Source organism: Gadus macrocephalus, chromosome 11 (genome assembly GCF_031168955.1).
Source record: "Gadus macrocephalus chromosome 11, ASM3116895v1".
Lineage (NCBI taxonomy): Eukaryota > Metazoa > Chordata > Actinopteri > Gadiformes > Gadidae > Gadus > Gadus macrocephalus.
In genome coordinates, this window is record NC_082392.1 from 4,918,041 (window position 1) to 4,943,125 (window position 25,085).

A 25,085-nucleotide genomic window follows, 5' to 3' on the forward strand; every position below is an offset into this window, starting at 1 on the left:
ATGGTTGAAAGGTAAAAAAATTAACACGTATCAAAATTTCAGCAGACATAAAAAATAAGGCAAAGTTCATAAAATGTTTTATTAAATAGGAAAAATTAGTAAAGTAATCTTACAAATGACAATTGTATTTTATGCTACATCCGAAGTTAAACATTGAAGAAAGGTGTAGAGGACAGGTGTAGCTCCTCAGGTGAGCCAGGGCTTTATGCAGCCAGTGAAGACACTGTAGTTGGAGTGCCAGGCCACGTGCTTGACCCCAGAGTACTGACACAACTCGACACCACCACGGCCATCCAGGGTCTTCAGTCCAAAGCCATCCTCCTTGTAGTACTGATGAAAACAAATGCTACATGTGGTAGTACTGCTTAAAAACACTTACTAGGCCTATCTGTAATAGTATGGCTTGAATAACATGCCACGTGTTTAATACACAAATACAAGAATTATAACTTCAACAACTCACATCCTGGTTTCTCATGTCCACAATGTTCTCCTGACCATCGTAGAACCCGAAGTGACTGGAGACATGAAACACATCACATCACAATGCAAACTAAACAACGCTCACTGACACGAGCTGGCTGCCAACACTATGGAGCTTAACAACTCAAGCTAGCTAACCAACACTAGCTAAAGAAATAACAGCCAAATGCTAGCTATGTAGCTCACAAATGTTGGTCAGCAGATCAATGCCACTTTACTAACCCATGCTAGCTACCAACTAATGCTACCCAGCTAATCAACACTAACAAACAAACCAATGTTAGCCAACTAACCAACAATATCTAACCTATAAAGTTAGCTATTAACTATAAACTGACTTCAGTCTTACCACATGTTTTACCAGTATTTTACAATTGAATGCTAAATTTGACAATTATGAATCTGTTACATTTTTAATTATATCTGAGATAATTGTACAATTATTTTCTATATAATTTAACATCTGCTGATTGACCGGTCCAGTCTGCTGAGTGACAACTCCAGGCTGTGGTTCAAGGTCAAAGGTCGGAGGTCAGACGGTTACCTGGACTGCCAAGGTGTGATGACATCATCATCTGGTCCACCAATCAGCACAAGCTTCCTGATGCGGAGGAAGTTCTCCTTCCAGTCTGTCAATGAGGAGGAGAGAGAGATGAGCAGTGGTGGGAAATACGATGTCGGATAAAAGATATAGGATAAATGATACCTTCAGGTTTGACATTAAAAGTGGCATGCACTTTTCGTCGATTATGTTGAATAGTATCCCTTCCAAAATTGTTTTACTCTTCTTGTACCTTGTATCTTGTTTTGTTTTTTACCTTTAATTACTTTGTTACTTCCTCTATTAAATGTGTCAACTGCTTTTGCAGAGTAAATCAGAGTAAATTAAAGGGAAGTGTGATGCGTGCTTTACGTTGGGCCAGAGCGTGGTGACGTTCCGCGTTGATGAGGGGCAGGAAGCTGCTCCTCGCTAGGTAGCGTGCTCTGTGGTGAGGGTCTGGGGAGGAGAACGACTGGTTAGAAACAGAACAGGTAGTGTTCTCAGTGGTGAGGGTCTGAGGAGGAGAACGACTGGTTAGAAACAGAACAGGTAGTGTTCTCAGTGGTGAGGGTCTGAGGAGGAGAACGACTGGTTAGAAACAGAACAGGTGGTGTTCTCAGTGGTGAGGGTCTGGGGAAGGAGAACGACTGGTTAGAAACAGAACAGGTAGTGTTCTCTGTGGTGAGGGTCTGAGGAGGAGAACGACTGGTTAGAAACAGAACAGGTAGTGTTCTCAGTGGTGAGGGTCTGAGGAGGAGAACGACTGGTTACAAACAGAACAGGTAGTGTTCTCAGTGGTGAGGGTCTGAGGAGGAGAACGACTGGTTAGAAACAGAACAGGTAGTGTTCTCAGTGGTGAGGGTCTGAGGAGGAGAACGACTGGTTAGAAACAGAACAGGTAGTGTTCTCAGTGGTGAGGGTCTGAGGAGGAGAACGACTGGTTAGAAACAGAACAGGTAGTGTTCTCAGTGGTGAGGGTCTGAGGAGGAGAACGACTGGTTAGAAACAGAACAGGTAGTGTTCTCAGTGGTGAGGGTCTGAGGAGGAGAACGACTGGTTAGAAACAGAACAGGTGGTGTTCTCAGTGGTGAGGGTCTGAGGAGGAGAACGACTGGTTACATACAGAACAGGTAGTGTTCTCAGTGGTGAGGGTCTGAGGAGGAGAACGTCCTGTTAGAATGAAAACAGCTAGCGTTTCTCAAGGCGAAGGACTCGGGCAGGAGATAATTACCGTTCCAGTAGTCGCAGATGGAAATCTTCTGGCCAAAGTTGTTGTAGCACATGTGGAAGACGTTCCTCTTCAAGCGCTCAGGGAACAGCCAGCGCAGGTAGTGGGTGTCTGGGGGCGGGGCCAAAAAATGACAATTTCAGTTTGTCTGTTGAACCCAACCAACCGCACCATTTGTCGGTTTGTCTGTTAAACCCAGCCACCGCTCAAACCAAACCACACTCATTACAAAGTTTAAAGGTCCCATGACATGAAAATCTCAATTTATGAGGTTTTCTAACATAAATATGAGTTCCCCTAGCCTGCCTATGGTCCCCCAGTGGCTAAAACTTGCGTTTGGTGTAAAACGAGCACTAGCTGTTCTGCTCGCCTTTGAAAAAACGGAGGCTCAAGCGCGCTGATTTGGAAATCTGTGCTCATGACGTCATGAGGAATCTCAGCTCCTCCCCTTACTCTGCCTGGCCCGCCCAGAGACGTTGGCCCGCCAATGAGACTCGACCGTGCGAGCGCCACGTGTGTGTGTGTGTGTGTGTGTGTGTGTGTGAATACACACACTGTAACGCAAGTGTTTCTTGTCGGTTCTTTGATGTGTCTTGTATTTCCACAACGAGACTGTCGTGGGGGTTATCTAAGCCATGGTTGAGAAGGAATTGGGGGAAAGGAACTTTGGTTTGACTCGCTGAAGTAGGCCTACATGAACTGCGACATGCCGCCGGTTGCCGCGAGGCACCATCGCCCGGCAGCGGGCAGCCGGCCGCAGGCAGCGCGCGGTTCAGTCGACTTCAGGTTGATGTGGAAGAACCAGAGACGTCGCAGAACCCGACAAAGTCGTTTGTGATTCATAATATCGTCTGGAGGCGCACACAATATGTTATATGATATAGATATCTATGTATTCTATGATATTATTTAGATATAGAGCTCCAGGACTGTAACGCAAGTGTTGTACACTTCCTTGTTATTTGGATAACCGTTCTACTGTTGGTGTGATGGCGCATAACAGACTCTCGTATCTGGTATTTCTACAACGAGACTCGTATTGGGGGGTATCTCAGCCAAGGTTGAGAATGAATTGGGGGGAAGGAACTTTGGCTTTGACTCCCTCAAGAACATGAACCACGACATGGAGGAGAAAGGGATTGTTGGCGGCGAATGTCTCCCGCTTGAGCCCCGCTGAGGGACCACCGCCGGAGGCGGAGGTGCATAAACGCTGCCCGGCAAAGATCCCTTTCTCCTCCTTGTCGTGGTTCATGTTCTTGAGGGAGTCAAAGCCAAAGTTCCTTCCCCCAATTCATTCTCAACCTTGGCATTCTCAACCTTGACAGAGCGCATGGTGGCTGCAAGCTGCTCAGGGCCACACCCCCACCCTCCTCCTTGACACGCCCACCGAAACAGCGCATTTGGGGGAAGCTCAATGTGCGACTGGCTCGGAGTGGCTGTAACTCTGCACCACGGCTGAATTTAGGGAACGTCTTTGAATGCTGTGTTAGTTGCCCACTAATACCTATATTAAAGAATACATAAAATAGCATGTCATGGGACCTTTAAGAAACACTGGAAGAAAGAGTTACACCACAAGTAACAGGTGTTTACAGAGAGATGAAAACTGCTCAGTCTAGTGGTAGGTTTGATAATTTTTAGATGCTGTCATCCAGACACCAGGAGAATTACAATTGATGCTGAGAACAGACTAAGCTTCAGGTCATAGGTCAGAAATATAGGGAATTTTGGATTGATTTACTGAATTGAATCATTGTTTCTGAATAGTATTTTCATTTATCTTATTATAACACAATGGGACCATCAAAAAAGCTTTGACAGGATTTTTTCTCAATTGATACTTCGATATGGCTTTGGAGGGTAGAATAGGATTAAAAACCTGAGAGTTCAATTGAGCAACAGGAATAAGGTCAATGTCAGTACGATTGTATTTCGTTATCTGCCATGGAGTGCCTCACAACACAAGTCAACGTGTTAAAACCACAAAACTGTTCCCACTACGGATATTGTGAGATAAGGTGGGTCTCTAGGTTGTGTTCATGTTGTTATCTACATGGTGTGGTGGTGTAAACAGACCTCCGTACTGGCCAGCCTGAGGGGAAGACAAGGAGATGAAGGAGTGGACGTTGTGGTGCGGAAGGGTGTGGAGCAACGCCCGACATATCAGACCTCCTGGAGAGATGATGACAGACAGACAGACAGGCAACCACACGTACTTCGTAGGATTCCAGGTCAAAGGTTTACTATTTGTGTATTGAGGAAAGGATGGCAGGAGATTTGAATTGTTAAATAACGTGACTTTATATAGGTGTGTGCGTGTTTGCATGTATTCATTGTGTGTGTGTGTGTGTGTGTGTGTGTGTGTGTGTGTGTGTGTGTGTGTGTGTGTGTGTGTGTGTGTGTGTGTGTGTGTGTGTGTGTGTGTGTGTGTGTGCGCGAGCGTACCTTGAGGGAAGCAGAGCAGGTGTACCCCAGCAGGAGAGCGACTCATGATGGCGGTCAAGGCTCTGCTGAAGCCTCCAATCTGCTGCCACAGCGGATGCAGACTGGACATGTAGTCATACAGGGCTAATGTCACCACCTCTGTACCAGGGTGGGCCTGACACACACACACACACACACACACACACACACACACACACACACACACACACACACACACACACACACACACACACACACACACACACACACACACACACACACACACACTTAATCCATCGGGTTCAGCAACTGAATCTCGGCTCCATGTTGTACCAGACTGTGAGGAACAAATAATGACTACTGCTACTGCCTATAGGTAAACTATCTCTCAGTTCTGTGTGAAACAGAATCTATGGTTTCACTTCTTCATCCTGACCAGTTCCGACGAAATTATGTTGTCAGTTATCTGTCTTCAACGAATTCATGGTGACATTTAAGGATGAATATATAGGCCTAGTCTACATAACGAAAAAAAAGAAATATAAAAGCAGAAGTTTGAAGAAGATACAGTTTATGCTATAAAGAGAGCAGGGATGCAAATTTGGTGTGGCTGACAATAACGGAGGTTAGTCGGCAGTCCCTGACTTGATGAATAGGATAATCATTACTTTCTTTCGTAGCTTTGCTATGTTTTTTATTTTTAAATGTAGCCTTCAGTGTAGTATTGTAAATGATTTAGTTTTTGATAGTAATGGCAAGGGGACATATTTTACAACTGTTGCGTCTACTTGATTTTGGGGTACAACTTTTGACAAAATAATTGGTCAAGGGACATTATGATTAAAAAAACAAGGAACAAGATTACTGTTAACAAACAGACCAATGTGGTCCAAATCGCATTTTTTATTTTGCAATGATATTTACCTGTTTTATGAAGCGAGACAGCATTCTGAACTGCTTCGGTCCATCGAAGATACCGTGAACAATCACTACGGGCCTGTAGCCTTTTGACCTGCCAGACCCTAACACCACAACCCCCACCCCGACCAGCAGCATCATCATCACCATCATCACGAACACTCGCATCGTCGCAAACCACCCTGGTCGGTAAAGCTCCGGGCCGAGAAACCTCTGATCATTGAAGCTGATAAGAGGTTATCACTGAAGCTGAGGTTATCATGTGTCGATGCTGGAGAATGTAAGGAACTTAAATTAGTACACCGATAGTGTACTTCCCCCATGCGTGCCGTTACCGCAACCATGTATTCAGACTCAAATGTTGTTCTTACATGTATTGACAAAACATTTGCAATAATTCCGCTTATTAGCAACTTGTGTGTTTATTCCACATTCAACAGGCGACGGTGAGTTTGCCACTGTCGGCGAATTCCTACAGGGCTTCTCTTGTCTTGTCAGATGAGCCTCACGTTTGGTTGGTCTGATTGTAGAGCGGTGAAACAGGAACCATGGGTTGGGTGTATTCAGTTCACCCACCGACCACTAGAGGGCGCTGCGCGCTTCTAGCTGCTCTTTCTACACGTGCTTTAAGACGTGATTCCGTTTCCTCCTGTTCCGCTGCTGTGTACCAAAACAACATGGCAGTATATATTTTCCTTCTCTAGGACATAACTATTTAACATACAGAAGGTATTTACATTTCAGTTTTCAACGGTCTAACTAACCACCAACCAAGTCGAATATATTTGACCACCTAGTTATTATGAATGCAGCGTTTGACTGTATCTTGGCCAACTTTAGATTAATTGGAGTACTTCATTACAGTTAATTCTGCCTCTTAGAGCCAACCCATTCTTGAATTATGTATCATTATATCAGGTCGATTAGTGTAACGTAGCTCTATGCAGATCAGACAATGTTTGGGGTAATTTCTGTAAAGTTGCACTCACGTTTGACTTTAAAAGAGGTAACGTGACGGGTCGAAAGAACACATGAACGTCCACTTTTACATTGTATTGGTTGATTCGGTTTGTTCTTGTACTGCCACGGACATACAGTTTAGGAGGTTCGTTTTGTCCCTACAATATAAAGCTTCATATCTAAGGCAGTTGAGCTAAAATACCCGATGTGTGCTCCAAAGATAACTAGTAACATTTGACTAGTAACTAGGGGAAATCTAGAAGTGGCTCACATATGAATGCATTTACACGAGACAATATGTTTTGTCCTACTTTCAGGTTCACACCCATTATTCATGTAGGACTCGTTTAACTGCCTTTATATCTTTGTTTCACCTCTTTGTTTCACCTGGTTGAAACAACTTATATCCACTGGAAGACAGTTTGCTTCATCGTTTTCGCTTGTCAGATAACTCTGGTCGTGTGTACACTTTGAGCTCAACCTTAATGAACAGATACTAGTTACAGGGTTTCACTACAGCTATACGTGTTATCCACACGAATGATCAGCTAGTGAATGTCTTATAGAGCCGTGTGTGTGTGAGGTATACAGCTACAGAATACTTTATTGATCCCGGAGGAAAGTGTTTGTTACCGTTGCTCAGCTTAAGCAAGAAACATCAAAGTAAATAAAATGTTAAAAAAAATAATTAAAACCACAGGCAATATAAGCACAATAAGCACAAGGAATATAATTTTCTGATTATAGATAATATAAGCATCTAACCAACGCATAATGTTATGAAATAAGCTTGGATATTACAATTAAAGTGTATATATAACGTAGGCTTACTAAAGTGAGTCAAGTTAAGTGAAGCAAGGAGTCACAGGTATATGACAGCAGGTATGTGTATGTGTTATATTGTAAACACTGAACCTGTGCTTCTTATTATGTGTCCAGGCATCATGGCTAACCTGGACCAGTGGGTGAAGGACCGCCTCCATGACATCCTAGGTTTGAGTGACAAGCATGTGGCCCAATTCATGATCGGAACTGCCAAGAGGTCGTCTGGCCCAGAGGACTTTGTGTCCCGTCTCAAAAAGACAGGGACGATTGACATCGACCAGACCGTAACCTCCTTCGCTCATGAGCTCTATGACAAAGTAAGCACATTGTGAAGGAGTCAGGAATGATTTCATTGTAATATCAATAGGGCTTGTGATGGTTTGTGTATATATATATATATATATATATATATATATCGATTTTTTGTTAGTGTTTGTAATGTTCCTCATCCTCATCGTCATCCGCTTATCCGGGGTCGGGTCGCGGGGGGAGCAGCTCAAGCTCCCGTTTGTAATGTTGTCATTTAGTATTGTTTGATCACAGTGTGAGAGAGCTAGTACTCATGGATTTGAGCGGTGACACTTGGTTAATACTCAAGCTGAATGTGTCGGCGTACGTTAGGTTGAGTAACTTTTAATAAAAGCTACTTATCAGATCTTTTGTGGTAGCGAGTCGGACAACAAACCAGGCCCTCCCTTAGGATCTCGGCGACTTTTAGCTCGTTTTCTGTAGTAGCTACCAGCTAGATAATTCATTTTTTTAATTATTAATTTTTACTTTAATCACCCCAACAAATTCATTTTATATGAAAGCTTACTTGGCAATAACAGCGTAAAATAGAATATTATATAAAACATGATAACATAAATTACATTTCTCAATATATAACTATATAAACTGTAACATGACTTAATATCTTGTTTGCAAGTTAAAGATAACATGATATAACGTGCCTTCATAGATACAAAAATGTCTGGTGACAAATGACATGTATCACAAGTTGCAGTGTGAGAATATTTAGAAGTGTTGTTTGCATGACATGAAGTGTTGGTCTCTCCATGACCACGTCCTGCTGTCTCAGCTTCCCCGTAAGGTGGTGGTGGAGAAGCCAATCAGGGCACTGGAGCGGGAGGTCGTGGCCATGGAGAAGAAGAATAGGACGTACACGCTGCTGGAGGACAGCGACGGGGAGATAGACGTTCCCGCGGAGAAGGAGACTGGCAGGAAGAAGAAAAGCAAGGAGAAAGGAAGCAAGAGGAAGCACATCAGGCAGAAGAAGGAGGAGAGCGAGTCGTCCAGCGAGGAGGAAGCTCCTAAAAAGTTTGTTCCTCACATCTGTAGTTCAAAAATCTGATGCTAGGTGCATCATTCGTAAAATGTTTTTTAGGTGGGGTAAAACACAGTTAAGGGTTGTCTAAGTAAGTTAATATAATCATTGTTGTGAAACAGACTGAAGGCATTGACATTTCAGCCATACGCCTCCGGAGCAAATAGAACAGTGCGAGCTGATCACGTGAGCAAGTGTGGGAGCTGCTTCAGAGTTCGATCCCTCAGTGGGAGATTTTGGGGATGAAAGCTTTTTGGAGAATAGTGAACCAGATGTAATCAAATAATTCAAAAAATGACCGGATGTTGTGGGAAACGACAAGTTTATCGTTATTTTAATCTATTATTTGGTGCATAGGTTAATTCCGTGTGTGGGGCGAGCTTACCCTGATACATATCTTGGTAGAAATTCGTCATTGTTTCACCGTTTACAATTTCTGGTGCTGACTAGCAAATGCAGCAACGTCCCGTAGAAAATGAGTAGTTTGGAATCATATCAATTGCCATGAGACTCCAGAGGCAGAAGGTTTATGTTCTTTGTTTTCTCTGGGTTTACCACCAGGAGTTCTGGACTCAAGGAGCAGAAGGCTAACCCGGAGGAGGAGGAGGAGGAGGAATGGGAGCGTGAGGAGAGAGAGCGGGTGCAGGACATCGAAGAGAGGGACGCGTTCGCTGAGAGAGTCAAACTCAAAGACAAAGATAAGACGCGGAACATCGCCGAGAGGACGGACAAAAAGGTTAGGAGGCTCCCGACCACTAACAACTCTACACACTTAGGATGTAGGGTCAGCTGAACCACCAACCACCCTATTACACACAGGAGGTGACAGGTGTACAGTTAACATGCAACTTACCATACGCATACTGATGAGGCTTATTTTGGGACTGTTCTGTAAGAGTGATATTAAAACGGTATGATGGTCATGCTAGGACTGTTCTCTGATGGTGATGTTCGGACTGTTCTATGATGTTGATGTCAGGTACGAGAATGTTGCAACTGTTCTCTGACGGCGATGTTGTGTCTTCCTGTCCTCCAGGCTTATGAAGAGGCTCAGAAGAGACTGAAGATGGCCGAAGAAGACCAGAGGAAAATAGTGAGTCTGTCCGTCAGAAAGATCTGTTGACCTGGTAGGGTCAGACCTCTTACCAGGCTAGACCCTAACCCCCTCTCCGTCTCTTTCTCCCCCCCCCCCAGCTCCCAGAGTTGAGGAAGCGCTCTCGCTGGGAGTACCTCAATAAGCGCGAGGCGGAGAAGCTGGAGGACCTGGAGGCGGAGATCGCCGACGAGGAGTACCTGTTCGCGTCGGACCAGATGACGGACCGCGAGCGCAAGGAGCTGGAGTACAAGCGCACCCTGAGGGACCTGGCCAAGGACTACAAGAAGGCCGGGGTCAAGGAGCAGCAGGAGAGGAAGAACAGATACTTCATGCCAGAGGAGAAGAGGAGCAAGGTGAGGAGGAGGTGTTCCCGTGATCAAGTCTCTCTTGGCTCCTCCTTGGAATGACTCGTTCCTTAACCGCTGGCTCCTCTCTCCCTCATCTCTCTCTCTCTCTCTCTCTCTCTCTCTCTCTCTCTCTCTCTTTCTCTTTCTCTTTCTCTTTCTCTTTCTTTCTCTTTCTCTTTCTCTCTCTCTCTCTCCTTGCAGGAGGTGCCCCAGAGGGAGCTGGAGCTGGAGGAGATGCCCATGGAGGTGGGCGGGGAGCAGGGGAGGTGGGAGGAGGAACGCCTCAAGACGGCCTGCCTCTCCTTCGGAGCCAAGCAGGAGCGGGAGCGCGGGATGAAGGAGGAAAGGGATCGGTATCAGCTGATCCTGGAGGAGGACGAGATGATCAACTTTGTCAGCAGCGCCGTCACCATGAAGGGCACCATGACTGAGAAGGTACCTCGCCCGACGCCGGTTAACCCCAGCGCTAGACGGACCTTGTTGGAGCAGTAGCTGGCTTCAGTTGACCCCAGTAATTGACCCGAAGTATCGTCTCCCAGGAGGGCGAGGAGGTGGGCCTGTCGCAGGCAGAGATAAGGAAGGAGTCCATCCAGGAGGTGCGGCGCTTGCTGCCGATATTCCCCTACCGGGAGGACCTGCTGGCGGCCATCGACCAGCACCAGATCCTGGTCATAGAGGGGGAGACGGGCTCCGGGAAGACCACACAGATCCCCCAGTATCTCATGGAGGCGGTGAGTCCTGGATCTTTTAGATTTACATTAAGGGCATTTGGCAGTCCCTTTTATCCAAAGCGACAGGTACCTTGTCTGCATACATTCATACTTGTTTTGACCAATCATGTGGCTGAAGTTAGGATCTGTAAGCACTAAATAGGACATAAGTCGTCAAATGTATAAAAGTGTACTTAAAGGTTTCCAATAAACATCAAGAACGGCCACTGTATAAACACACTAAAATTCTCTCATGAATTTCGAAATTACAATATAAAAAACCAAGGCTTACCTCAGCCCCCTGCAGTTATTAGTTTCCAGCACAGTCTCTTGTGCCGTCTCCCCCCAGAAGTTCTGCTAGTTCAGCAGTAGAACTGCTGGACCCGAGATGAGGGTTAGGTCCTCATACTGAGGTCTGTGAACCGTCCCTGAGGGCTACACCAGAGCAGGGGGGAGGGTTAGGTCTAGGTCCTCATACTGAGGTCTGTGAACCGTCTCTCAGGGCTACACCAGAGCAGGGGGGAGGGTTAGGTCTAGGTCCTCATACTGAGGTCTGTGAACCGTCTCTCAGGGCTACACCAGAGCAGGGGGGAGGGTTAGGTCTAGGTCCTCATACTGAGGTCTGTGAACCGTCTCTCAGGGCTACACCAGAGCAGGGGGGAGGGTTAGGTCTAGGTCCTCATACTGAGGTCTGTGAACCGTCCCTCAGGGCTACACCAAAGGCGGTCTGAAGATCGGCTGCACGCAGCCGCGTAGGGTGGCCGCCATGTCTGTCGCCGCCAGGGTGGCCGAGGAGGTGGGAGCCAAGCTGGGAAACGAGGTGAGTGTGTTTGACTTCCTGTTTCCTGCGTGTGCGCCTTCCTGTGTCTTGTGTTTGACCTCCTGCCCCTGTGTGTGACTTTGTGTCTCCTGTGCGTAACTTTGTTTATCCTGTGCGTGTGACTTCCTGTTAACTTTGCGTGACTTTCTCTGTGCCGTGCGTGACCTCATGTAGGTGGGCTACAGCATCCGGTTCGAGGACTGCACGTCCGAGCGCACGATCCTCAAGTACATGACGGACGGCATGCTGCTGAGAGAGTTCCTCACCGAGCCTGACCTGGCCACCTACAGGTAGTCCTCCAAACACTACAACTGGCACTGCTACCAGTACTCGCTAAGCTGGTTACTACAGGTTATACTACCAGGACTACTACGCTACTAACCAGCTACAGGTATCGTCGGCAGTACTGAGTAGCTACAGGTTACTAGCTGTAGTGACCAGGTTCTTCTCCCAGCTGCAGGTACCAGTACTAACTAGCTGGAGTGACCAGGTTATGCTTTTAGCTACACCTACCAATACTAACTAGCTGTAATGACCAGGGTCCTCAACCAGCTAGAGTTACCAGAACTAACCCATATATATTGTATGGCTTGGCTCTCGTAGGTCTCCCTAACAGAGCACGTTCTAAAAGTGTTAACCGTGTCCCCCCCCCCCAGCGTCGTCATCATCGACGAGGCCCACGAGCGGACCCTCCACACGGACATCTTGTTCGGCCTCATCAAGGACATCGCTCGTTTCCGTAGCGACCTGAAGGTGCTGGTGGCCAGTGCCACCCTGGACACCGAGCGCTTCTCCTGCTTCTTCGACGATGCGCCCGTCTTCCGCATCCCAGGGCGACGCTTCCCCGTCGACATCTTCTACACCAAGGTACCGACGCTCAGAGGTCCCTAGCCCTTAAGGTACCAACGCTCAAAGGTCCCTAGCCCTTAAGGTACCAACGCTCAAAGGTCCCTAGCCCTTAAGGTACCAACGCTCAAAGGTCCCTAGCCCTTAAGGGTGCAACACTCAAAGGTCCCTAGCCCTTAAGGGTGCAACGCTCAAAGGTCCCTAGCCCTTAAGAGTGCAACACTTAAATGTCCCTAGCCCTTAAGAGTGCAACACTTAAATGTCCCTAGCCCTTAAGGGTGCAACACTCAAAGGTCCCTAGCCCTTAAGGTACCGACGCTCAGAGGTCCCTAGCCCTTAAGGTACCGACGCTCAGAGGTCCCTAGCCCTTAAGGGTGCAACGCTCAAAGGTCCCTTGCCCTTAAGAGTGCAACACTTAAATGTCCCTAGCCCTTAAGGGTGCAACACTCAAAGGTCCCTAGCCCTTATGGTACCGACGCTCAAAGGTCCCTAGCTCTTAAGGTACCAACGCTCAAAGGTCCCTAGCCCTTAAGGTACCGACACTCAAAGATCCTAGCCCTTAAGGTACCGACACTCAAAGGTCCCTAGCCCTTAAGGTACCGACACTCAAAGGTCCCTAGCCCTTAAGGTACCGACACTCAAAGATCCTAGCCCTTAAGGTACCGACACTCAAAGGTCCCTAGCCCTTAAGGTACCGACACTCAAAGGTCCCTAGCCCTTAAGGTACCGACACTCAAAGGTCCCTGGCACTTAAGGTACCGACACTCAAAGGTTAATAGACTTTTAGGTACCAACAATCAGCCCAGTTAGACATTAAGGTACGGTGCGTTATCAAAGTCCCTCAAAGGTTCTGGGTTCGAGCTCCAATGTCTGCAGCCGACCTGCGGACCTCCTAGCAGGGTGTCCTCCGCGCTGACTGCTCCTGCACAAAGGGCGAGTGAGTAGCTGTGGGTGTGGTTTTGTGCTCCAGGCGCCCGAGGCGGACTACCTGGAGGCCTGCGTGGTGTCGGTGCTCCAGATCCACGTCACCCAGCCGATCGGGGACGTCCTCGTCTTCCTCACCGGACAGGTACTGCTGCATCATGGGATACGAGTCAGGTACCGCTGCATCATGGGATACGAGGACGAACTACTTTCTTTTACCACTACAGAAAAACCACTAGGACTGAGACCTTCACCGCTGCTGGTTAGAGGCCTCTCTACATTAAGAGTGCGCGTGTCTATACGTTATTCGTAGGAGGAGATCGAGGCGTGCTGTGAGATGCTCCAGGAGCGCTGTAGGAGGCTGGGCTCCAAGATCTCGGAGCTGCTGGTGCTCCCCATCTACGCCAACCTGCCCTCCGACATGCAGGCCAAGATCTTCAACCCCACTCCCCCCGGGGCGCGCAAGGTCAGACCCCCCCCCCCCCCAGGGCCCCCCCTCTGGGATGTGACGTCATGGTTGTGTAGGATGTGATGCGATGTATAGTTTATCTTCGGGATGTGATGTCATCGTTGTGTGGGATGTGGTCTGTTGTATATCTTCTCTCCGGGATGTGATGTCATAGTCGTGCAGGATGCGATATATAGTTTCTCTCCGGGATGTGATGTCATAGTCGTGCAGGATGCGATGTATAGTTTCTCTCCGGGATGTGATGTCACAGTCATGCAGGATATGATGTAGGGTTTCTCTCTGGGATGTGATGTCATAGTCGTGCAGGATGCGATGTATAGTTTCTCTCCGGGATGTGATGTCATAGTCGTGCAGGATGTGATGTAGGGTTTCTCTCCGGGATGTGATGTCACAGTCGTGTGGGCGGTAATGGGATGCATAGTTTCTCTCTGGGCTGTGATGACCAGGTGGTGGTGGCCACGAACATCGCCGAGACGTCGCTGACCATCGACGGCATCATCTACGTCATCGACCCGGGCTTCTGCAAGCAGAAGAGCTACAACGCCCGCACCGGCATGGAGTCGCTCATCGTCACGCCCTGCTCACGGGTGATTACACACTCATCACCACTTTCAGGGCTCCCCATCAGAAAGCTCGTTAGTTAAGGGGGTGGGGTTCGCCCACAGACGGGTGACGGCGACAGTGAATTAATTTGTCTAATTCTAAATATACAAATATTAAAAAAGAGATAAACCACACAATTGGGTGGAGTAGCAGAAAGTACAGTACAGTACAGTTCATTATTTGCATTTTCCCTCTTTTCCGGGAACGAGTTAATGCTGCAGAGATTTGTTTTCACACCCATCTGAGGTATGTCCTTCCGTATACTAGTGACTAGACAATTTCCAAGACGCCTTTTAAATCTCGCCTTGTCGCGCTTCCTGCTGTGTTTTGGTTGGCAGGCCTCGGCCAATCAGCGGGCGGGCCGTGCGGGCAGAGTGGCGGCTGGAAAGTGTTTCCGTTTGTACACGGCCTGGGCCTTCAAACACGAGATGGAGGAGTCGACGGTGCCGGAGATCCAGAGAACCAACCTGGGAAACGTAGTCCTGCTGCTCAAGAGTTTAGGTTAGACCTCGTTTAACACAGTCCTGCTGCTCAAGAGTTTAGGTTAGACCTCGTATAACACAGTCCTGCTGCTCTAGAGTCTAGGTTAGACCTCGTTTAACACAGTCCTGCTGCTCTAGAGTCTAGGTTAGACCTCGTATAACGTAGTCCTGCTGCTCTAGAGTCTAGGTTAGACCTCGTATAACACAGTCCTGCTGCTCTAGAGTCTAGGTTAGACCTCGTATAACGTAGTCCTGCTGCTCTAGAGTCTAGGTTAGACCTCGTATAACACAGTCCTGCTGCTCTAGAGTCTAGGTTAGACCTCGTATAACACAGTCCTGCTGCTCTAGAGTCTAGGTTAGACCTCGTATAACACAGTCCTGCTGCTCTAGAGTCTAGGTTAGACCTCGTATAACACAGTCCTGCTGCTCTAGAGTCTAGGTTAGACCTTGTATAACACAGTCCTGCTGCTAAAGAGTCTGAGAGTTAATGTTGTAGTCTTCTTTTCCTGCGGGTCTTTAGGGGAGGCATGAAGCTGTCTCTATTGGTCCAGAGGATTCTCTCCTACGTTTCCATTGGTCCAGAGGAGACTCATGTATTGTTCTGTCCTACAGGCATCAATGACCTCATCCATTTTGACTTCATGGACCCTCCGCCCCATGAGACGCTGGTCCTGGCCCTGGAGCAGCTCTACGCCCTGGGCGCCCTCAACCACCTGGGGGAGCTCACTAAGGTACACCTGGCTGACAACGCCTGGCTAGGTACACCTGGTTAGGAACACCTGGCTAGGCTAAACCTGGCTAGGCTACACCTGGCTAGGCTACACCTGGCTAGGCTACACCTGGTTAGGAACACCTGGCTAGGCTACACCTGGCTAGGCTACACCTGGTTAGGAACACCTGGCTAGGCTACACCTGGCTAGGCTACACCTGGCTAGGGGCTACACCTGGCTAGGCTACACCTGGCTCGCGGCTACACCTGGCTAGGCTACACCTGGCTCGCGGCTACACCTGGCTAGGCTACACCTGGCTCGCGGCTACACCTGGCTAGGCTACACCTGGCTAGCGGCTACACCTGGCTAGCAGCTATACCTGGCTAGGCTACACCTGGCTAGCGGCTATACCTGGCTAGATTAGACCTGACAATGCTGCATCTGACTAAGCTATACCTGAATAGAAACCAGCTATACCTTGGTAGCCGATGCACCTGACTAGCAGCCAGCGACACACAGTACCAGCTTCAGCTGGCTAGCGGCTGCACCTAGTACCAGCTACACCTTGTTAGCAGCTGCACCTAGCTAGTGCCTGTATTTGTTCACCTTATCTGAGTAACCGGTTCTGTGTTGCAGCTCGGCCGCAGGATGGCTGAACTCCCTGTGGACCCCATGCTGAGCAAGATGATTCTAGCCTCTGAGCAGTAAGACACACACACATGCGCACGAACACACTCTCACTCTCTCTCTCTCTCACTCACTCACTCACTCACTCACTCACTCACTCACTCACTCACTCACTCTCACTCACACTAAACAACACGGTACAAACCAATTCACCCCAACACAAACTCAACCACGCTTAACATCCAAGTAGCTGTAGGATAGACTAGCTATCAGATTCAAGACAATTGCTCTGGCCTACCAGGCGGTCAATGGAACTGCCCCTGCCTACCTCCAAGCGTTAGTCAGATCGCACACCCCAACTCGAGTGCGCCGCTCAACTACCTCAGCTGGACGCCTGGTACCGCAAACGCCCAGAGCAAAGCAAAGGTCACACAACAAACTCACGACTCTTCTCTGTTTTGGCATCGCAACGGTTGAACGAGAGTCGCTCACCAGCTTCCGCAAGACACTCAAGACCCACTGGGTCAGAGTTGACCTCGACGTCGCAGAGCTTCCCTCCCTACCCACCCTCCTCCATTACTCGCACTTATTGTATGTTCGTATGTCCTGGAAAATAATGTACATACTTATCGTATGTTTTTACGTCCTCGCGCTTAAAAATAGTACTTAGCATCGGCTAGCATCTTATCCTACCTATCGTTGTTGAACACGGGGAATGGGTTAACCTTGCAATTATAAGTGCCCGTCACTTGTTTCTAAGAACATCCATACTGTCCCGACAGCGATATATTGTTGTTTTCTTTTGACACAAACTACTACATATTGTAAGTCTCTTTGGATAAAAGCGCCGGCTAAATGCCCTCAATGTTAATAAAGGGCTCGCTGTTCCCCTCGCCAGGTACAAGTGTTCGGAGGAGGTGCTGACCATCGCCGCCATGCTCTCGGTGAACAACTCCATCTTTTACCGACCCAAAGACAAGGTGGTCCACGCCGACAACGCCAGGATGAACTTTGTGGTGCCTGGAGGTGACCACCTGGTGCTGCTCAATGTCTACACCCAGGTGAGGGTCGCCTATAAGGAAAGCCCGCGGTTACTGCCTCACCGCTTCTGTCTGTCTTAATGACCGTTCCAGCTGAAGGTCTCACTGTCTTTCTTATGGACTGTATCTTGTTTTAAGTTGACGGAGAGGTTATACTGTATCTCGCAGAATGTATCTTTCAGTCTTCTTCTTACTGACTGTATCTTACCGACTGTATCTCACTGTCTTACCGACTGCATCATTCCGACTGTATCTCACTGTCTTACCGACTGCATCATTCCGACTGTATCTCACTGTCTTACCGACTGTATCATACCGACTGTACCATTCCGACTGTATCTTACTGCCTTACCGACTGTATCATACCGACTGTATCATTCCGACTGTATCTCGCTGTCTTACCGACTGTATCATACCGACTGTATCATTCCGACTGTATCTCACTGCCTTACCGACTGCATCATTCCGACTGTATCTCACTGTCTTACCGACTGTATCATACCGACTGTACCATTCCGACTGTATCTTACTGCCTTACCGACTGTATCATACCGACTGTATCATTCCGACTGTATCTCGCTGTCTTACCGACTGTATCATACCGACTGTATCATTCCGACTGTATCTCACTGCCTTACCGACCATCATTCCGACTGTATCTCACTGCCTTACCGACTGTATCATACCAACTATCATTCCTACTGTATCTCGCTGTCTTACCGACTGTATCAAACCGACTGTATCATTCCGACTGTATCTCACTGCCTTACCGACTGCATCACCCCGACTGTACTTCCCGGTATCCTACTGCCTGTAACCTGCCGACGGTTGCAGTGGATAGAGAGCGGCTACTCCACCCAGTGGTGCTATGAGAACTTCATCCAGTTCCGGTCGATGAAGCGTGCGCGAGACGTGCGCGACCAGCTGGAGGGGCTGATGGAGCGCATCGAGGTGGAGGTGGTCAGCTGCCAGGGGGAACCCATGCCCATACGCAAGGTCAGGACCCCCACGTTACCATCCCCCGTGGTCCGCAGTCCACCTGTCGGCATCTCAGAGCAGGGATGACCTGACCCCTACCTGCTCATTGAAGCCATTAGATGAAACGCTTTCTGTAAGACCCTTTGGATCAATAGTAATAACAGGAGGATTCAGACAACAGAGGAACACGTCTCCTGCCCAGAGTTTAATTTGAAACAAACGGTGCTCGGTTGGTTTGTTATTCTGAACCAAACCCGTCATTTAATCCACACCCTCCGTTTCAGATTACACTGAACACCTCCAGTCAGGGGCCGCAGTATCTAGAAGGCCCATTTAAACACGGTCCTATCAGAGGGTGTTTGTGAACGCTCCACTGAACCACTTAAGATAACAGAGGGCTTTGTTTCTCTGCAGGGAAACGCCTTGAGTTAGGAGTTAAGGCCTTGTTGGAAGAGATGGGACGATATAGGTCGTGGTAGGTGGTAGGATGTCGTAGGCAGCGGAAGGACGTTCTAAGACGTTCTGGGAAGAGGTAGGATGTTATAGGACGATTTAGGGAGAGCTCGGGTGTTATTGTAAGAGGAAGGATGTTACAGGAAATTTAAGGAAGAGGTGGGAAGTTTTGGGGAGAGGTGGAACTACAGAGGGAGAGGTAGGAAGTAATTAGCTGTGAGGCATGCAGCTAATGGCAGCTACCTGTGCTAACCCCCCCCCCCCCCCCCCCCCCCAGGCGGTGACGGCGGGGTACTTCTACCACACGGCCAGGCTCAGCAAGGGGGGCTACAAGACGGTGAAGCACCAGCAGACGGTGTACGTCCACCCCAACAGCTCCCTGTTCGACGAGCAGACGCGCTGGCTCATCTACCACGAGCTGGTGTTCACCACCAAGGAGTTCATGAGACAGGTCTGTTGGTGCCTCGACAATGACATGCTACACGCTAACAAAGCATGCTACATGCTTACACAACAAGCTAAATGCTAAAGGCTTATCACCCACGAGCTGGTGTTCACCACCAAGGAGTTCATGAGACAGGTCGGTTGGTGCCTCGACAATGACATGCTACATGCTAACAAAGCATGCTACATGCTTACACAACAAGCTAAATGCTAAAGGCTTATCACCCACGAGCTGGTGTTCACCACCAAGGAGTTCACGAGACAGGTCGGTTGGTGCCTCGACAATGACATGCTACATGCTAACAAAACATGCTACACGCTAACACAACATGCTGCATGCTTACACAACAAGCTAAATGCTAAAGGCTCATCAACCACGAGTTGGTGTACACCACCAAGGAGTTCACGAGACAGGTCTGCTACATGATAAAGGCTCATACACCACAAGCTGGTTTTTACCACAAAGGAGTTCACAAGATGGGTCTGTTTGACACCAACATAACACTGATGTTTAGAGATCAGGACGGTGCATGCATCAGTGGTGACGGAGACGGTGATGTTGCCCTGTCCCCCATTCATCACGTTTGTACTTTCTCCAGGTGATAGAGATCGACAGCGCTTGGCTGCTAGAGGTGGCTCCGCACTACTACAAGAACAAGGAGCTGGAGGACAGCAGCTCCAAGAAGATGCCTCGCAAGCAGGGCAAGAGCAAGGACGAGCTGGGATAACACAGACTCCTCTTCTCCTCCTCCACCTCCTCCCCTCCTCTCCTCCTCTCTGGGTCAAACGTGGAGAGGAGCACTTCAGCCCGTTCTACAGGAGGAAGTAGAAATCGGATCCTTCTCTATCGGCGGGAGCTCACGTGCGCGCCAAACAAACGTGCACATGACCAGAAGTGTTGGGCCAGAACTGGTTGAATCCCGGAAGTGCTCCCAACCAGGCCGAGAGAAAAATCTTTTTTACACAAGGTTTTACTTTAGCACAGTTTAACTTAGTTATTATTGATCTATGTTGTTATTTGTTTTTTGCTAATAAACGTTTCTAAGCCGGTGTCTGCGTGGAAGGTCTGTTTTTCTCAGATTTCCTCATGATGAAATCACATGAGGAAGTGTTCTGCTGCTACATTTGGCGCACAGACAACTAGCCATTGAAAATACTAATAAGCAACCCTTTGTTTTACACCCAGTGGGTTAACAGTGTATATACTGCTACAAGAGTATGAGGGTTAGGACAGAAGAAACCTCTACCCCTGAATAGACTAATGGGAGAGGAGCAGGGTGTTCGGGTGATGGTAAACATGAGGGTTAGGGAGAGAAGAGATGAGGCTAGAACAGTTAACATGAAGGGTGAAGGAGATCAGTATCAGGGATAAGATGGAGGAGGCGTGATTGCTAGGACAAAATAAACATCAGGGTTAGGGCCAAAGAGGCATGGGGGCTATGGGAGAGGCATGGGGGCTATGGGAGAGGCATGGGGGCTATGGGAGAGGCATGGGGGCTATGGGAGAGGCATGGGGGCTATGGGAGAGGCATGGGGGCTATGGGAGAGGCATGGGGGCTATGGGAGAGGCATGGGGGCTATGGGAGAGGCATGGGGGCTATGGGAGAGGCATGGGGGCTATGGGAGAGGCATGGGGGCTATGGGAGAGGCATGGGGGCTATGGGAGAGGCGTCGGGGTTACTGTTGACTATTCTCCATGCAATGAAACAATTATTTTTGATAGTAAGATTCAGGTAATGATATATACATCAGGTATATTATCTTCATGTCGAGTCAATTGTATCAGTACAGATAGTCGAAGTTCCTGGTCAAGAGGCTTCCAGGCCACAATATGTGACCCCGCCTAACCCATTGCACTCTTAAGGACCTGAAGAGAATAACTCCCCAAACCCAGAAGGAATAGGATGTTGTATGTATTGAATGTATATTTAAGGCACAACACCGTGAACTTAAAGCAACACGGAAAGGCAACCAAACTAGACTAGAATAGAGAGACTGGTTGGACAGGCTCGACTGGGGAGGCCGTGCGGGAGTGAAGGGGAGGAGTGATGTCCTTATCTGAGGTGAGAGGCTGAGTTGGGGAACACAAGCAGAAAGAAGGGAGGAGGTGGAGAAGGCTTGGTCTGCAGATGTTCATGCTTCATGTTGGAATACGACTAATGGGCTGATCTCAACAACAGGTGAATAACTTGATCATGATTTAACTCTCACCAGCAAGCATAGGCTACAGATCGACTAATCAAACAATGCTCGCTAGAGAACTGTCATACATGTTAAATATGTACGTTAGTAAACGGTCATGTACGTGACTCACATTACGTGTTGATAGTGTTGATCTGAGGTTGGATTTGTTATTCTGGCTCAGGGTTCAGTCAATGTGGAGTGTGATGGAATGTCAGCGCTTGCTAACCCTGAATAACTAGATCTGATTAGAGAAAACAAGTGCACAGAGAGAACTGATTTAATCCAGAGAACCAATCTAATATATATATATATATATATATATAGAGAGAGAGAGAGAGAGAGAGAGAGAGAGAGAGAGAGAGAGAGAGAGAGAGAGAGAGAGAGAGAGAGAGAGAGAGAGAGGAAAAAAAAGAGGAACAGAAAAGAGAAAGAGAATACTGATCTAACGTAGTGAGGGAGACAGAACAGTTCTGATATGATGAGCGTGAAACATATCTTATTTAGTTAGAGAGGAACATCTAATGGGGTGAGGGAGAACTGAACTCACAAAATAGGGTTATGGGAACGAGAACTGATCTAACTTTGTGAGAGAGAGAGATCTAATGGAGTGAGATAGAGATCTAATATAGTGTGTGCGTGTGTGTGAGAGAGAGAGAGAGAGAGAGAGAGAGAGAGAGAGAGAGAGAGAGAGAGCATATCTCCTATAGTGAGAGAGAGAGAAGAGGTCTGTAATCTTCAAAGTTAAGGAAAGAATAAAGAGAGCTCTACGTGCTCAAGGCATGTTTACTGCTCCCACTATGTCAATAGGAAAACAATGACAGAGTTCACCCGGTAGTATACAGTAGGTATCCATACAATATATATAGTACAGTATAATGTAGTGTGCATTCAATACACAAGAATATACCACATGTAGTTATATACTTCATACTATAATAGACTTCATGTGGTATATACACTATGTATGCAAGAGAGAGTATATAGGGTTTGTACATCAGAATGTATCATGGGATTTTGGGTCGTTGATACTCTTGAGTCGTCGATACTTAGTTAGATACTTGACTAACTGTAGTCTTTATTGTGTCACGTCTCGCATGAGAAACGCTGTGGCAGCTTCCAACACAATGTCTCTGCATAATGACAAATAATCCAACACAATGTCTCTGCATAATGACAAATAATCCAACACAATGTCTCTGCATAATGACAAATAATCCAACACAATGTCTCTGCATAATGACGAATAATTTCACGACCAATTACTAAACAACGACCAAGATGTCAACACTAACCGTAGCCTTCCTATTCTCCTATGCTCCCAAAATGGAGGCGGTCATTGCGATGCGCCCTGAATACGATACCCTGCAGCCCCTGTCAGAACCATCTCGTTAAGCCCCCCCTCTCTCTGATAGGATGAGTGACCACGAGCAGCGCCCCCGCCCCCCCTCCCCGGGCCGCGCGCAGAACGTCAAGCCCCGCCCCGACGGCGGGAAGGGCGGCCGCCTGTCCCTGAGGGGGGTCCGCCGCTCGCTGAGCCTCGGCAGCGAGCGGGGGGTCTCCCACCGACGGACGAGGGAGCGTCACGAGGAGGGCCGCGGCCGGAGGAGGAGCGACGCCGAGGCCAGGCGCCGCCGCGACGCCGCCGCAGCGGGGCCGCCGCGCGGCCACAGGAAGGCCGCCGCGCAGCGGGAGCGGGGCGCTCCCGCGAGGGGCGACGCGATGCCCCCCGCGCGGCACGACGACGGCGACGTGGCCGACACCGAGTGCGTCGTGTGCTTCTGCTCCTACGACAACGTCTTCAAGACGCCCAAGCTGCTGGCGTGCGGCCACACCTTCTGCCTGGAGTGCCTGGCCCGCATCAACGTCTCCTCGGAGGTGCTCACCTCGCTCACCTGCCCCGTGTGCCGCGAGACCACCCGGCTCCCCCACGGCCGCGACCTGCCGCAGCTCGGCAACAACCTGGACGTGTTCCGCCGGCTGCCGCCCAACATGCAGAAGGCGCTGTCGGTGCGCTTCAAGCGCAGCAAGGGGAAGCTCCTCCTCAGGAAGGCCGCCGGGCCCAGCGTCACGCTGCCCAGGAAGAAGAGGCCGGACGGGGAGGCGTCCTCGGCGCGCGGACCCCCGCCGAGCCTCTTCGAGCTGGAGGGCGCGGCGCCGGCGGCCACCATGATAGACGTGGGCCAGCCCCCCAGCAGGGTCAGAGGTCGCCTGCGGCAGATGTTCCGCTCGGACCGCTGCTACAACGCGGTGATGGCGTCCATCGTCACCATCACGGTGGCGTTGATGCTGTTGGGGGTGCTGGCCTTCGTCATCGTGCCCAGTATAGTCGGACGCCCCAACATGCCACCGCCTCAGAACCAAACTGGGACCACGGCGGCCGGAGGTCAGGGCCCCTGATTCTGACCCCGAAGTAACAAACTCACAGGGACGTAGGACTGGTTCGAAATCCTGCACTTCTTCTTTACAGTGTACATCTTGCGCCCGATAGTGCATTACTTATACCCATAATGCAATGTAAAATAATTGTACAAATTACTTGTAAGAATTATATCCCATGATGCTGAGCGAATTTTAATCGTTGTTTAATTCCTCCAATAGATATTGTTGGTTTACGCCAAACAAACACAATAATAAATGTTATGAAACCGTTGAAATCTATACACTGTATAATCGGTGAGTTTGGCTTTACCAAGATAATATATTAACATAATATAATTTTTTTCACATGGAATATTGCCTTTTCTACATATTTAAAATTGAGCAGACGCATTTATGTTCAATACTTGATGTGTATTACGAGAGTTAAATATATATTTTTATTTCTTCTCATTGACCTTCAATGGTGGCGGGTCTTTTGCATCCAACCGCCAAAAGTTCCCTATGGGCTAGTTGTTTCCGCCAGAGTTTCACAAGCAGGCATTCATAGCTACAGCTTGTGTCTCCGAGTCATGACGTGGCTCTTCGACAACAATAAATATGCTGTCAATACTGTTCAGCCTGCCACCGACCAAGAGTCCCGCTCAGACTCAGTTACAAACATCAACAAGCAGCCTCAGGCAGGATGAAATTGATTTTAATCCGCATGTCCTCTATAACTTAAGTCGCACCTTACAGCCACACTGACAATGTGGTGGAGTATTTTAAAAGGTCTAAATCTAGAGGTGAATAAGAAGTAAATAATGAAATGGAGGGTTATGAAGGATGGAAAACCTTGTAGATAGCACATGAATTACTTTCAGATTGATTATATATTTATAGGTCGCACCTGTAACTTTCAATAAAGCAATGTTACAAAATATCCTAAATCCCATATATTTTGGGTTTTCTAACTGTCTGTATCTTCCTACCCCAAAGCAGGATACTAGTGAAATAGTAACTGTTTCATAATGTTTGCTGAGCTATTCATTGTTTTTTTATTTGCATTTTCCACTAACCTGTTTGACGATGTTATCTATGGGAAGGAATTTAAGGAAGCTGGAGTAGCCAAGATAGCCAAGCAGTTCTCAAACCACCTCCATGGACGGCATGGGGGCGGAGGGGAAGCCAAAGACAACTGGTCTGACCAGAACCTGGGACTTTATGTTGGGTTTTACTGGAGTGTGTGTGCTTCCTAAAACTATGTCAGAGTAACAGGTTAAACAGAGAG

At 48.3% G+C, this 25,085-nt stretch overlaps 3 protein-coding genes across 4 annotated transcripts; 2 read left to right on the forward strand and 1 right to left on the reverse strand.

Moving 5' to 3' along the window:
* Window positions 1-65: 65 nt before the first annotated feature.
* On the reverse strand, window positions 66-6,134 carry LOC132467789 (lysosomal thioesterase PPT2-like). Its single transcript, XM_060065344.1, has 8 exons — window positions 5,601-6,134; window positions 4,698-4,851; window positions 4,329-4,424; window positions 2,256-2,363; window positions 1,397-1,480; window positions 1,028-1,112; window positions 464-518; window positions 66-330 (listed from the first exon to the last, which is right to left on the reverse strand). Exons 1-8 carry the CDS (start codon window positions 5,760-5,762, stop codon window positions 187-189), a joined length of 888 nt encoding a protein of 295 aa, XP_059921327.1. The 5' UTR covers window positions 5,763-6,134; the 3' UTR covers window positions 66-186.
* A 49-nt stretch (window positions 6,135-6,183) lies between these two features.
* dhx16 (DEAH (Asp-Glu-Ala-His) box polypeptide 16) lies at window positions 6,184-20,303 on the forward strand. The gene is made up of 21 exons (XM_060065321.1): window positions 6,184-6,323; window positions 7,494-7,696; window positions 8,461-8,699; window positions 9,268-9,442; window positions 9,743-9,799; window positions 9,901-10,155; window positions 10,351-10,584; window positions 10,689-10,880; window positions 11,569-11,679; window positions 11,854-11,969; window positions 12,336-12,546; window positions 13,496-13,594; window positions 13,763-13,915; window positions 14,365-14,505; window positions 14,860-15,022; window positions 15,616-15,734; window positions 16,350-16,417; window positions 17,239-17,401; window positions 18,215-18,376; window positions 19,089-19,262; window positions 19,855-20,303. The coding sequence occupies exons 2-21, from the start codon at window positions 7,499-7,501 to the stop codon at window positions 19,981-19,983; spliced, it is 3,159 nt and encodes a 1,052-aa protein (XP_059921304.1). The 5' UTR covers window positions 6,184-6,323; window positions 7,494-7,498; the 3' UTR covers window positions 19,984-20,303.
* A 605-nt stretch (window positions 20,304-20,908) lies between these two features.
* Window positions 20,909-24,737, forward strand: rnf183 (ring finger protein 183). Of its 2 annotated transcripts, none has more exons than XM_060064223.1 (2): window positions 20,909-21,435; window positions 22,769-24,737. In XM_060064223.1, the coding sequence occupies exon 2, from the start codon at window positions 22,853-22,855 to the stop codon at window positions 23,834-23,836; it is 984 nt and encodes a 327-aa protein (XP_059920206.1). In that variant the 5' UTR covers window positions 20,909-21,435; window positions 22,769-22,852; the 3' UTR covers window positions 23,837-24,737. The 2 variants fall into 2 exon arrangements, with proteins under 2 accessions (XP_059920206.1, XP_059920205.1); XM_060064222.1 differs by having other exon boundaries at window positions 20,910-21,435; window positions 22,852-24,737.
* The last annotated feature ends 348 nt before the right edge of the window (window positions 24,738-25,085 follow it).